Consider the following 15707-nt stretch of genomic DNA (forward strand, 5'->3'; position numbering starts at 1 on the left):
TGTTTTCCAAATTTTAAAACCTTACATTTTGCAACATTGAACTCACATCCCCATTTCCGTGCCCAATCACTCGATCTATTCAAGTCTTTCAGTAAGGCCACAACCATCTTCACTACGCTTCATGGTTCATCCCAACTTTGCATCATCTGCAAACAACTGAATATCTCCATCCAAATTTTCACTTATATCATTAATATACAAGTTAAACAGTAATGGACCTAAAACAGATCCCTGAGGCACTCCACTGGTGACTTTCCTTTTCCTGGATTATGAATATGTCATCTACATGTCTCCACCAAATTGACAGTTTAGGATTTGTAGGTAACAAAACATCATTTTCGAACTTTTCCATGAATAAGTCTACACAAGAAGGAGATAGAGGACTTCCCATTGCAAGGCCCAAAAGTTATTTGTAAATTTTTCCATTCCATTGGAAAAAAAATTTAAGTTGAGACAGTGTTTATAGAGTTGAGAGATATCTTAAGGGAACAGATTATGTATAGGTACCATAACTTCGTTCACAGGAACATTTGTAAATAACGATACAAAATCCAGATTAGCTAGAATGTTTGTTCTTGAGATAGAAATTTCTCCTAGTTTTTCTACAAAGTGTTGCATATTTTTGATATAGGTGTCCATGTGTCTAATGTGCTCCTTTAGAAGGTGAGCATGATGTTTTAATAACAAATAAGTTGGTGAGCTAATACCATCTACGATCAGTCAAAGAGGAATATTGGTCTTGTGTACTTTTGGTGATCCATATAAACGTGGAGTTAATGGATGCATGGATTTCAATTTTTTTCTTAAGATCCCTGAGTCAGAATCTAATTGATAGTAAGTAGAGATATCAGAAAGTAAAATTGAAATTTTGGACATATAATCTGTCGTATTCAAGATAACAGTTGAATTGCCTTTATTTGCCTTAAGTACTATAATATCTTTATTCTTCTTTAAATTAGACAGTGCTCTTTTTTTTAAGGATCTGATATTCTTTTTAGGAGGATGAGAAGACAAGCGAAGAATTGCAGTCTTTAATCTAATGTCATTTGCAACAGGTTCAGGTAGAAAGTAAAGTGGTTTTTCTATGTTACACATAATATCTATTTTAGAAATGTGCTCTGCTGAGACTGCAAAATCCAACCCTTTTTTTAAGATACGAGCTTTTACAGGTGTCAAGTTGTGATCCAAAAAGTTGAAAAGTACCTTATCATCGGGTAGATTAGGATAGCTCTCGATTTTAAAATCTTCTTCTCATATAAAGCATTAAATTTCTTGAAATACCTTTTTGGTGCTTAGATAAATTTTATTGTATGTATCATTGATCATGTTATTTAGACGGGACCATAGGTGAGCATCTATGCTGTTAGATAGAGTGTAGTGTAAATCAAGACACAAAGAATCAACTTGGTTCAGAGCATACCTTGTGAAAAGAAGGAAGAATGTTTATGGGAGGTTGATGTTGGTCAGTGATAATGGTCGAATGATAAACACTGAGGAGGATATAGCAGAGGTGTTAAATGAGCAGTTCATTAAAGTATTCCATTCTCACTATTGTAACATAATGCAGATCTTGACATCAGTGGAAATGGGGAAGGAACTACTGATGGTGAGTGAGTAGGAGGTACATGAGGAATTAAGTAAAGTTGATGTCAAGAAGATCACGGGACTTGATGGTATATCATTAAGTATCTTGAGGGAATGTTCCAGAGTTAACAACACCTTTAATGTGCATTTTCAACATGAGTTTTAGATTAGCCCAAGTCCCAAAGGAACGGAAAGATGGCAAAATTGTTCTACTGTTACACAAAACTGTCTGTATTGTGGTCAGGGTGTTGGAGAAGCTAGTGGGGGCAAGGATTCAGAACTGGGTAGAGAGCAGTAGAATTCTCTTTAATGGACTGCATGGGTTTGCTAAAGGAAAATTGTGTTTTAGCAAACTGTTTACTTATTATAACAAGGTGACAAATACATTAGACAAGGGGTATGTATATACAGTAATATATTTAGATTTTGCAAAAGCTTTCAATAAATTACATGACAAACTGGTAGTTAAATTTTAACAAATGGTGTTGGGTAGTGGATTAATGTGTTGGATTGGAGAATGACTGTCTGATAGGTATGAACAGGTTGTGTATGGGGGAGTGTTATCCCAGAAAAGGAAGGTTACTAGTAGCATTCCCCAGGGGTCTGTCTTTGGGGCCATTATTGTTTAATTTGTATGTAAATGACATTGGAAAGGGCTTAAATGGTGATATACAGTCGTTTGCAAATGATGCAAAGTTGGGGAAAGTTATGAGAAGTAGAGCAGATGTAGCTTGCAAGTTGTAGCCTTGCAGTCTTAAATAGACTTTCTGAATGGGTCAATGTGTGGAGTCATCAGTTGCCAGTTTAATGTTGCAAATTGTAAGATTTTAAAATTTAGGAAGCAAAGATGAGATGCAGAGCATAGGACTGACAGGGATATTTTTAAGAAGGTTGAGGAGATAAAAGATCATGCTTTATTTGAGCATGATCAAATTGTGCATGTAGACAAGAATGCAACTGCATTCCAATCTATATGCTTTCCAAATAAATAGCAGTGGCATAGTCTGCCATCTTCTATCAGAGCTGATTTAACATTAAACCTATTTACTGCACATTTTTGAGACCTATCATTTAAGTTTAAGTGGAAGGTTGTAAGTATGACAACTTTAGCTTTCCTTAATCTTATGGCTTCATGGTTTGGAAACAATACTATTGCTAAAATAATGAAATTAGTATACAGATGTTAAGGTCTGAGTCTCACTCTTGTATGAAAATATTCTTTAGATATTTTCTTCATTTACATATGCCCTTTGAAAGTCTCCAAAAGAAAGTGGTGATAAGTGGCCATATCAGTTCTCTTTGGCTACCATGATTTTATTTAATTCTTAGTAATATTGTGAATGGTGTGAGAGGAAAAGGGTTTGTTTATTACCAGCTGCCATGGAGTGGTGGTAATAATAATATAATTAGTTTATGAATGTTTTGTTCTATTACAGAGTGCTGCTATCCTTCACATGCTGAAATCTTTTCTTGGACATGATGTGTTAAGGGTTAGTTTAACAAAATACTTGAAACGGTTTGCCTTTGGAAGTTCCACAACTAATCATCTGTGGAGTGTATTAACAGAAGTAAGTTTTTATTAAATGTGCAGTGTATCATAGACTTTAGTCAATATAGATAGATAGGAGGGTGGTTGACGGAGAGATATCAGAGAGTGGTTTACTCAGGAGTAGAGTCCACAAGACGGCTTGTGACTAGTGGTGTGCCACAAGGATCTATTCTTGGACCACTGCTGTTTAATTTGTTCATTAATGGTATAGGAAAGGATCTGAGAGGAACAGTTCATTTGTTTGCGGATGATGCAAAGTTGGGTAGGGCAATAGTGAATGCAGATGATGTCAAAATTTTGCAAGATGATTTGGATAGATTGGAGGTCTAGGCTAAGGAGAATGGATGTCAATTTAATGTGGCAAAATGTAAGGTTATACATTTTGGGGTGAAAAGATTAGCAGCAGTTTACTACATTGGTGGAACTGTACTCCAGGAAATTGATGAGGCCCAAGATTTAGGAGTGTTGGTGGATAAGGAGTCGAAGTTTAGGGGGCACATTGCAAAAGTGGCCAAATCAGCTAATCAAATCACTTGGTTGCTGAAGAATACGTTGACAAGCAGAGACAAGCAAGTTATTGTTCCTCTGTATCGAGCCTTGATAAGACCTCATCTCGACTACTGTGCCCAGATTTGGTCACCTAGGTTTCTTCTTGATGGGGAGGAGGTTGAGAGGATCCAGAGGCAAGTGACCAAGATGATAGCAGGTCTATGGATTGAACCTTATCAGAATATGTTGAGGATTTGTGGGTTGCAAAAATTGGTTGATAGGCAGAGGAGGGGAGATATGATTGAGACATTCAAATTAATGAAGGGTTTCTATAAAATTAACTCAGAAGATATTTTTGAGAACAGGGCTGGTTGTGGGAGGACTAGGGGACATCCATGGAAACTGGGCAAAAGTGTGGTTAGTAAAGGTGTTAGAGCTGGGTTCTTTGCTTTTAGAGTGGTGAATGAGTGGAATGGGCTGCCAGAGTCTGTGGTGGATGCTGTGACAGTGAATGAGTTTAAGGTGAGATATGATAGATACTGTATGAATGTTGAATAGTTGTGATGGATATGATTTGGGCCTCCCTCGATGAGTCTAATGACTCCCTGGAGTTGCCTGTAATAATAATATAGGTGCAAAAATTATTAAAAATTAGAAACACTATCATCATCATTAGTGTTCTGTCTCTTGACTGGTCCAATGGTATAACTCGGCAGATTCTCTTCCCCCAATTTCCTCTGTCTCTTGTGTCCTCCTTCATTTCCTGATATCTTCTTATTCCCATTATATCATCAAGCATTGTTAGTCGTCTTCTTCCTCTTGGTCACTTTCCTTCAATTTTCCCTTCTATCATTCTTTTCAGTAGGCTGTCTCCTCTTAATACGTGTCTTATCCAGTTATGCTTTCTTCTTCTTATGGTCTTTAGTAAATTCCTTTCTTCTTCTTATGGTCTTTAGTAAATTCCTTTCTTCTTCTTATGGTCTTTAGTAAATTCCTTTCTTCTTCTTATGGTCTTTAGTAAATTCCTTTCTTCTTCTTATGGTCTTTAGTAAATTCCTTTCTTCTTCAACTCTATGTAATACTTCTTCATTGGTGATTTTTTCAGTCCATTTTATTTTCTCCATTCTTCTCCATAACCACATTTCAAATGCCTCCAACATTTTAGCTCCTTTCTTCCTAATGGTCCATGTTTCTGACCCATATAAGGTCACACTCCAAATATAGCACTTAATAAGCCTTTTCTTTAGATTTTTATTCATTTTATTAATAAACAAATTTTTCTTGCTATAAAAGGCATATTTTCCTTTGTTAATTCTTTCTTTTATTTCCATGTCACATTTTCCATTTTCTTGTATTATACTACCAAGGTATTTGTATTGTCTCGCTTGCTCTACACTTTCTCCATTCATCATCACCTTGATACTTCCTGGTTTCCTGGAGACTCTCACCACTTTTGTTTTCTTTGTGTTAATTTTCATACCATATTTCTTGCATATATTTTCAAATTTTTGCATTAGGTGCTGTAGTTCATCTTCGGTATTAGCTAATATTGCTTGATCATCTGCAAATCTAATATTTTGTATTGTTCTTCCTCCAATAGTGATTCCTCTTTCCTCTTCATAACATGCTTCTTTTATCATTTCTTCTGCAAATATATTGAAGAGCGTCGATGACAGGCAGCATCCCTGTCTTACACCTCTGCAGCTCTTCATTATTATACCTGGGCAGCATATGTACACACTATCTTCCCTCTCTCAGTCTTCTTCTGTACAACCTCAGATCTCTTGCCACCCTATTCACACTACCTTTCAAGTCATTCAGTCCCACAATTGTTTCATCCACCCTTTTACCTCTTTTCATTGTCATAATCACACTATCTATTGTTCCTCCAGGCAAACACTCATCTAGCATTCTATCTTGGACACCACAGTTCATCGAGTCTCCATACATCACACTTCTTACCACTCTATTTCTTCCTTGCACACCTGCATTCCTCTCTCTCTCTCTCTCTCTCTTCTAATATTTCTTTCTTTGTTCCCCTACTTATCTGTTGTCCTGTAATCTCTCCATTCCATCACTCTCTCTCTCTCTCTCTCACACATTTTTCTCATTCCCTCTCTTTTACTGATTCCCCTATTCTTTCCCCTTCTATCATTCCCATAACTCTCTCTCTCTCTCTCTCTCTCTCTCTCTCACGCCTACTCTAATTCACTTTGCATTCAATGTTTGCAGTTGCCTAATTTCTTCTTTCATGCTTTTCAACTCATTCTCGAGACATTCCACTTCCTCTTTCAGTGCATCTCTCTCTCTCTCTCTCTCTCTCTCTCTCTCTCTCGAAGCTACCTACTATTGCTCACCATTCATCCTCCCAATGAATATCATCTTCAAAACTTCACGTTTCAAACTTACCATATTCCAAACTTTTTATTTTTTCATTCACATTATCCATACCATCAATCACGCTTCTCATCTTCCTTGGTCAGTATTCTCCCATTTCTGACTTAACTACATTTTCCATATACATGCACACCCCGATCTCTCACCTGCCAGATATCTAACTGCTGAGATGAATACATGCTGCAAGCTCCGCATATCACAAAATCCTGTAGTATGCTGTGTAAAATGTATTCCTTGAATGTGGGCAGACTTGATAAGTTGTTGGCAAACTGAGCTTCGGTTGCTGTGATTATTATTCATATACTGCACAAAGAACTTAGCCCTGAGACCTACTACAAACTATACTAAAATGTTATGGAAGTTAAACATGGGCCATAAAAAATGAAGAATGAAAAACAGATTCAAACAGCAAAATGAAATTTCTCAAAAAAAAAACAGCTGGATACCAATTGGGAGCCATAAAAAATGAAGAAATTCTACAATCCCTGAATATAAAACCAATTAAAAATTATATAAGTAAATATAAACAAAAATTGTTAAAAGATCTAAATTGAATGGATAATAATAGCAGACAGACAAAAATATATATGGGTATAAAATAAATGGAAAAAGAAGAATTGGAAGACCAAGAAAGTGATGCAATGAGACCAGAACAGGAGAGTCACAAGTGGTATGCCCTAAGGGTTCTGTTTTAGTTCCATTTCTGTTTAAGTTGTATGTAAATGATATTGAGAAGGGCTTGAATGGTGATATACAGAGCTATGAGAGTACAAATGTTAAGAACTATGAGGAGTACAATGGATGTTGCAGCCTTGCAAGTGGACTTTAATGGACTTTCTGAATAGGCAAATGCATGGAGTGTCCATTTCAATGTAGCAAAGTGTAAGGTTTTTAAAATTTAGGAAGCAAAGTTGAGATGTAGAGTATAAGATCAGTGGGGATGTCTTAGAGGAGGTGGATTAGATGAGGGATTTGGGATTATTGGTGGATAAGGACCGAAATTTTAGAGACATTTTGCTAAAATTGTGAGTACAGCAACGTGCATTGTGAGAATGATGCAGAGAACACTGACACAGTAGGAGTAAGGATATTATGATTCCATTGTATAAAGCTTTGATCAGACTGCATATGGATTACACATATATTTAGTCACCAGGTTTTACATATGGATTACACATGTATTTAGTCACCAGGTTTTACATATGGATTACACATGTATTTAGTCACCAGGTTTTCAAAAGGATGAAGGGATGTTGGAATGGGTTCAGAGATGATTAACTAAAGTGATTTCTGGTCTCTGGAATGTAGAGCATGAAGGCAGATTAAGGGAAAGCAAATTGGTGAGTCTAGTGGATAGAAAGACAAGGAACATATCAAGTAATATGTTCAAGACATATTAGTTGATAAGGGATTATTACTGGATTAATGTGGGTCAGATTTTTCTTAGAATGGGTAGAGATGTGGGAAGAACTAGAAGTCATCCCTGGAAACTCTATAAGGAGGGGGGGGTGGAGTGAAGAGCAGATTTATGCATGGAGAGTTGTCAGTGGTTGTAATACATTGCCTGGAAGAGTGGTGAAAGTGGAGACAGTAAATGAATACAAGTCAGAGTGTGATGAGGTGTGTATGTGATGGAGGACCTCTTGCAATGAGTCATTGACTCCATGGAGGTCTAAATAATAATAATAATAATAATCGATATACTGTGGTTTCTAGTATGGACATTTCCAAATGTGGATACTAAAAACCACAAACTTAATTTATCATGGAGTGTCTGAGCAATGATTTATTTGTGCTTAAGAAGAAAATTTTAGTGAACAATATTCATCAACAACTTGCTGTAGCATATGTGTGGGGAAATTGCATTGTTACAACAACATATGGTTGCTAAATTTCATCAAGTTCTTGACTGACAGGAAAAGTCTAATTGCTAGTACTTACGGTTGATGCACTGGCACTGTGCCAACAACGGTCAGTACTGCACATACTGAAAAACTAATATAAGTATCTAATGAAAAATTGATATGTAAAACATAGAACATTATGAATTTATCAAATAGAATAAAGTGCTTTTGTAAAATTCTTTGGACAGATGCAAAATTTTCCACAATGTTTCAATACTTATTTCACAGTAAACTTTAAGAGTTACAATTAAGCACAGTGGAATTGTGATCGATTAAAATAAATGTTACAGAAATAATGTATATATTGTAAAGCAGGAGGAGAGATTAATCAATAGTATTATTACTGTCCCAAGAATAAAATTGCTGATTTAGGATTTAAAAAAAAAATTATGAATCAGAATTTCACAGCTTTCTTTATTTGTTTTTCCAATACAAACTGACTTTTATGTAAAAAACGTTTTGCAAAAGTGTTGTAAAAGAACAAAGAAAGTTAAATGTGAATTCTTTCTTTTAGCCTTGCACGGTGATCCGAATGCATTTTTGAAAATTATGGAGACAACTATCGTGTTTGAATAAAAACTTTAGTTTAGTTATTAATAATAATTAATGTTCTATGTTTTACATATCAATTTTTCATTAGATACTTATATTAGATTTTAGTTATATTAAACTAAAGTTTTTATTCAAACACGGTAGTTGTCTCCATAATTTTCAAAAATGCATTAAATGTGAATTAATTTGTGTTACAAGAACGTTCCAGACAAAGATATTTCCAGACGGATTATCTTATTAACTTATGACCTAGGGCGATTACAATCATGAAGGTCAAATATGTAAGGGGATTTCCTGTCTTAATGTAACGACCAAAAAAAAGGTGGCGGGTGCAGAACATCGAAATACCCAGGGTATTAATACGTTGCAGAATCCAAGGAGCCAGATAAAAAAGGGTTGCTACAATGGATCGGGGGTCAGGTCGCTTTTGCGAGGTCAGAGCAGTCAGCGAGAAGTTACACGGTCAACGACAGTCGAGGAGATACGGAGTTACAATGTAAGTTACAGCAACGGAGGTGAATGGCTACATAGTCGCAACAGAGATTTGCCAATCGTCTTAAGGCGGAAGGCCACCAGCAGGAGAGGCAGATTTAGATGTGTGTGGCAGAATAAGTTAGTCTTCGTTTCTGTTTTGGATCCAGGTTCAGGAAAGCCACCCCGGTTCAAGATCGAAGCCCTGCATTCCAGCCAGTAGATGCCAGAAGCGCAAGACAACTAATTCGAGTTGTTTTTTAAAGAAAGTAGATACTAGAGTTTCATGACGCCAAGTTCCTGACATTTGCAAGTAGTAAGAGGAAATCCCACAAATCCCGGAGAAGGTACCTTTACGCATTGCCAAAGTCGGAAGGTAATGAAAGAACTGATTTCAAGAATCTATCAGAGAGAACCAGACAACTCATTCAAAGTAAGATCTTTCTATTGTTTTAACTAGAGACAGAATTGTGATGGTGATTTGTTTAAAGTTTTGTTTGTAATGATACATAAGGACTATAGGCATTTAGCTAATCTTAGAATTGTCTTGTTCAGTTATATGTGAGAGAAAACTTAGCAGAACTTAAAGTGATATACTAGGTGCTTATTATTGTTCTTATTTGCTGAGCCTGCATTTATTTAAGTGAGATTATCCTAAGAATGACTAAATATTATGTAACGTATTATCATAGACACGTGATCTTACAAGAATTGTTTACATAAGAAGAGTGATTGTATTTGTGAGTTGCTATTGAAGTATAGAATCTGATTTACTTGAGTTTTAGTATTGACCTTTTTGTACATTTCTTGGATTATGAATAAATTATTTTCTTGTTTAAATAATTTGCCTCATTCCTGTTACCAATGCACTGCTCATTAAATTTGAATCTGTGTGTCCTTGAATAGCCACGACTGTAGAAAAGAAGTTTTACGTTGCTAGATTTAGTTATAAGTAAGAGAGGAAGGTTCTATGATTAACTGAGAGTTTTTCTTCGGAAGGACAATCATATCCTATATCCAAATTTTGGTGGCGCAGCAAGAAATCAAATAAATTTTCCAAAATTCAATATAAAAAAACACCAGTTGTTCAGAAAAAGAGATTGGCTCTAGCCTGAGGCATTCTCTTAGTTTTGAAAGTTTTGCACGTGAGAACAATAACGTTTGCGGCCTTGTGACAAAAGTGAATTAAGTTGCGTAAGAGGATTGTAAGCTAGATTAAACCAAGCAACGGATTATTTACCCGGAAATACGACTGGTAAAGTTAAGATTAAAGTAAAAGTAGAACATTGAAGAATAAGTTTTGAATAGTATAATATTGTAGATTTTACAAAGGTGCAGACAACAAGATTTATATAAAACAATTGTAATAAGATTTAATAATATAGACAAAAATTTACATATTTTTACAATGGCACAGCCAACAGGATTTAATTCATGTAATTAATAGGTCAAAATTGTGAATTAAAGTGAGCAAGTTTTGGTCTAGAATCATGCAGTTATCAAGTTAAGAAAATTTTGTGCAATTTTGAAATTTTTGAGAGTTAAATCACAAGTATGAGTCAACGTACTGGTACAGGCACATGGATGATGTAGAGTTCTTTAGAACTATTAATCCTCAACAAGTTATTTCACAATTTTCTGGAGAAGAAACTGACGACATCTTAGCTTTTTCTAGCTTCGTTGAAGAACTGAGGGAAGTTGGTAAATGGACAGACTTCCAACTTCTTATCTTGCTAAGGAGCAAACTAGTCGGAAAGGCCAAGAGCTTCCTGTTGTTACACCTGATATCTTGAGAATATAGTATTCTCAGTTATCATGGTGTAACATGAGAAATAAATAACATAAATAAAAACCCCTGCATAAAAAGGATAATTTAATTAATAAAATATTCTTGCATCCAGTATAAATTGAGTAAATTGTAAAGGTCTATTGTTTAGTTAAGATAACAAAAGAAAAGAATGTATTAAGATGTATTTATGAGTAAACAAGGAATTTGTATTAAATAAGTAGCTAACTAAGAATTAATATAGTAATGCGATTAAGAATGAAAGAGTTAAGTGCATAAGTATAAAAGAATGAGTCATAAAATATGCTATGTAAGAGGCTACAGATTAAGCATTAAGTAGAATTCTGAGAAAAGGTTTAATAGGGGGTTAAGATAGAGGCTAACAAGAGAAATAATGGAATATCGCTTAGGGCCTATACCCGGATAGAAACTTCGTTACGAGTTGCTGATCAAAATGACGTATGGCGGCCAAATGCTACCCAATTGGTAGACAGACGGAAAACAAGTAGGAGGTGGGAAAAAGAAGTAAGAAAGGGCGCCATTAGGGAAGCAGCTATAAAAGGGTTGGTAACCCCCCCCCTCCTCGTGGCTTTTGCTTTTCGAGGAGTAGGCTCTTTTGGGTTTTGGGGAAGACGTTTAGATAATCAAGGAGGCTTGATGCCTTTTTGCAAGAAGAGAAGAAACGTTTGGATAGTCGCGGTGGTTTTAGTTTGGTTTTCTAGTGGATTTCACAGTGTTCCTGAGTGGAGAGATATGGCTCATATCCTCATGCCACAACAAGGAACCGAAGGTGAGCGGGAGAGCTATTCCTGTATTCCTATGTAGAAAGCGAAATACACCATAGAGTCATAGGAAGCTGTGAAAATGTCGATGTCCTCGTTTTGGATAGTACAGCCGATGGCGCAGATGTTTATATAGCCCTGAATTGCAAGAAGTTATGCAAGCAAGTTCGTTCAGTAGAAGGTAAAGGCCCGTAAGTGAAGCTAAAGAAAGGTATTGTGAATTTTGTCTTATATTAACTAGAAGTTTTGTGTGATAGGTACCATTGTCATATTACGGAACTGTTAAAGTGATTAGGGAGAAATTATAATAGGACTTTAGAATTTGATAGAGAGTGTTAAAAGTAAGCTAGCTAGAGTTGATAATTTGTGAATAATTAATTATCCTAAGAATCTTGAGTGCCTACTATATTGTAAAAGGAAAGTTAATGACATAGTTGTGTGTTAATGAAGTAAATGGCTTTATTAATATTGAGTTTGATTAGTGTAAATTGAGTAACCAAGTAGCCTGAGGAATTTGAATGCCTAGTGTGATGTGTAGAGAATCAGAATTGTCATAAGTATGTGCTAGAGTAGTTAATGATTTTGTTAGTGTACTTGAAGTTGAATAATCTAATAATGTGTGGTGATCTAAAATTTTTATGTTAAGTGAATTCATGTTTTGTATGAAATTTTGTGGCGGCATGATCATAGTAACTTTTGTCGAATCATAGCCCAACTACTTGTATTAAGCTAATTTTAGTGTGTAAGTAATTTAGTTGAGTATTTTGATATGTACCATGTTTAAAGAAATAATAAACCTTTTGTTTAATGATAAAAGAAGTTGTCTGATATTGCTAATCCAATGCACCGCTTAGAAACATTCGAGCCTAACCAAGCGAGGAATTAATGTTAAGAAAAGGGAAGTTTAAGGAATTAATGTTGAGTAACAAGAAATAGTGTCACGACTGCAATAGTTACACTTTCAGATATTTGAGTTCCTTTTCTCTGTTTATGTATAAATTATCTTAAACTAAATATCCCAAACGGTGCAGTTAAAATACAAATACTAGGGCTACTACGGGGAACAATAACTCAGATATTAGTAGAAATTTTGGCGATGTCTTGAAAGTAGAAGTTAGAAGAATATAGACGAAGGCAGTTTGTAAGACAAACAAAAATCATAAGATAGGGACATAACACTGTATTCGTCCCCAATTTTGAAGGATACATTGGAATACTTGAAGTTTAAAGAAACTTTAATTTTCCAGTTCTCCAAAATAAGAAGTTTAGGCCCTAATATATGGAAATTGCAGAGATGTGCTCAAAAAAGAAAAAGAGACTGTAACAGAATACTATAATAAATTGTTTAAAATTGCCAACTGAGCATCTCTAATGAGGATAAACCAAATTATGTCTGCCTCTTCACCCGTGGAATACAGCCCACTATTGCTGTCAAAAAATACTACCTCACAACCTCCTAAGCACTAATGATATCCTGGCCCTGCAATTCCACCCCCATGAAACTGCCCCCAGTTGATACCCAAGACAATCACCTGCCTTATAACTCCACACATGTTCCCCTTTCCCCGATACACCTGCATGTCTGTTCATCCTCCAAGTCAAAACCACATGGTCATTCTCTCCAGCTGGTGGAATAGATGTCATCTCACTTATTATCAGCTCCTCTGATGCCATGACCAAATCTAAAACTCCTGAACCTCTTGTTCCCTCCATTACATGCTGCCGAAGACATCTGTCCCCCAAGAATTCCAGAAATTCCATCCCCTTCTCACTACCTGCACCGTCCTCCTCCCAGCCCACATTGTTGTAGTCAAAATTTCCCACAACAATCATTCCTCCTGCACCCACCAAGCCCAACTGCCCAAACATCTCCTAGTCCCCATCCTCTGCGCTCCCCGGCCTATAGCAACGCCCTACCAAATATCCTCTCTTGGCCACCTCCACCTCACACCATATGCTTTCAAAACCATTTGTGTCTGCCCTCCAAGGCTTCCACTCCTAGAGGACACAGGTTCATAACCCATCAACCACGTCTCAGAGATCCCAGTAATCCCTGGCCAGCTCGATGCATTCAACGCCACCAATTCATCTCCTTTACTTCGGACACTCCTGGCACTAGCATAGAGCACAAAAATGTCACTGCTTCCATAACCATCACTGTCCCCCTCTCGACCCCCATGGGCTCAATGTTGCCTGATGTTGTACCCCTTCACCCAAGCACCCATTTCCACAAGAGGCCACCCCTGCTATCATCCACCCTGGGAATTCTAGTTTCCCTGCATTGACACACTGACTCGTTCAAAAAACAGCAATCTTTCTAGATGCCTTCGTCCTTCCTCATTCAAATGCAAGCAGTCTCTAGCATACAGTTCCCTTCTGTCCTCAAACACCCTCCAAGCATCCACGTATTCTAATCCTCTCTTCTCGCGTATTCTGACTATTATGTAATTCAGTATTGCTGCTGTTCTGCTCAGCTCGTCACTATCATACCTCGACAACACACACACACAATCTTCCTTCTCTGCATTTTCTTTTACACAACTTCAAGCAAGAATCTCAGATCTCTTGCCACCCGATCTACACGCCTCTCAAGTCATTCGGTCATTCGTGCCGACCATCACATTTATTTCATTCATCCTTTCACCCCCTCTTAATTGCCATAGCCACATTTTCTATAATCCCTCCAGGCAAACACACCTCTGGCATCCTATCTTGCACACCAGAGATCATCGAGTTTCCATACATCACACCTCTGTTCCTTGATTGCTCACCTGCATCCCTCACTCTCTCTTCTCTAACCCTTGCTCTCTGTGTTGTTCCTTCTTACCTGCTGTCCTCGCATCACTCTGTCCCTGGTTCCAGCACTCCCTCGCATTCTTCTCATTTCCTCTCTCTGACTGTTTCCATTCTCCCCTCCTCCCTCATTTCCTCTTCTCTACTGCTCCAATTCTAGCATTCCCATACCTCTCTCTCATTCCCTCTCGCCTACTGTTTCCATTCTCTTTTCTAGCATTCCCTCTTCTTTTAGCAGTAGGAGAGAGGGAAGGATCCCTCTCTCCTACTGTTTCCATTCTCGCCTCTTCTATCATTCCCAAAATTCTCTCGTCTTCTATCATTCACAAAACTCTCTCTCTCTCTCTACCCCCCTACTGTGATTTGCCTTGCATTTATCTCTTCCATTCCCCTAATCTCATCTTTCATATTTCTCATCTCATTCACAATACATTCCACCTCCTCTTTCAGCTCATCTGTCTCTCTCTCTGCAAGTCAGTCACTCTTAATTGAAATTCCTCAAAAACAAAACCATCTCCGAAACTTTCACAGTCACTCACGCCTTCCACACTATCGACTATTATTTTCACATTCATATTTTTATAAAAATTCCACCAACTTGTTAGCAGCAATAAGCTGTATTCCACTAGTGAAGAAGTGGACACAATTTGGTGTAAAGTGGATGGCAAACAATATCAAACAGGAACTGCAGGTGAAAAAGATATTATGGAGGAGTTATAAGGAGAGTTGTGGAGAGCAGATGCTTGAAGAATATAAGACTCAGGCCAGATGGGTGAATATGAGAAGAGATTGTCACTAAGATCAACAGAAAATCCTAGGGAATTTTTTAGCTATGTGGCCAGTAAGAGGAGAAATAATTGTAGAAGAATGATATTGTGGAATAAAAATGGGAATAGAGTGACTGATGCAGAGCATATAGTGGAGTTGTTCACTGAGCACTTTATCGGAGTATTTCATCCTGGAGAAGAAGGTTTTAATACTAGCGGGATATGGCAAGTTCGAGGTGCAAGAGGAGAGTGTGTTCCAAATACTGATACTCTGGATGTCAGTAGAGCAATGGGACTGGATGGAATTTCACCACAGGTTTGGAGAGAATGTGCTAAAGAACTCACAGTTCCTTTCACCTGGCTTTTCAATGAAAGTCTGGCTATGGGAAAGGTACCCAGATAATGGAAGGAAAGTAAGATAGTGCCATTGCATAAGGCGGTAGCAGACTGGAATTGTCTAATTATAGGCCAGTTTGTGTGTCAGCAGTAGTTGTTAAGATCTTGGAGAAATTAGTGAGGACTATATACAATGTTGGGCAGATGAGGGTAATGTTATCTGTGAGAATCAACATAGATTTGTTAAGGGAAAGGCACTGCCAATTTTTTGAATTCTGCAAAGGCATTTGACAGGGT

At 37.0% G+C, this 15707-nt stretch overlaps 1 protein-coding gene across 1 annotated transcript in view; it reads left to right on the forward strand.

Moving 5' to 3' along the window:
• The window catches only part of LOC150096378 (glutamyl aminopeptidase-like), a 365847-nt gene that overhangs the window by 142996 nt on the left and 207144 nt on the right, over positions 1-15707 (forward strand). Inside the window, exon 8 of the mRNA XM_090409047.1 lies at positions 3021-3152. Coding sequence (XP_090265173.1) covers positions 3021-3152 — 132 coding nt within the window. The remainder of the gene's footprint in view (positions 1-3020; positions 3153-15707) is intronic.

Source organism: Typopeltis vanoorti, chromosome 19 (assembly GCF_054136105.1).
Source record: "Typopeltis vanoorti isolate ZY-2024b chromosome 19, IOZ_Tvanoo_1.0, whole genome shotgun sequence".
Lineage (NCBI taxonomy): Eukaryota > Metazoa > Arthropoda > Arachnida > Uropygi > Thelyphonidae > Typopeltis > Typopeltis vanoorti.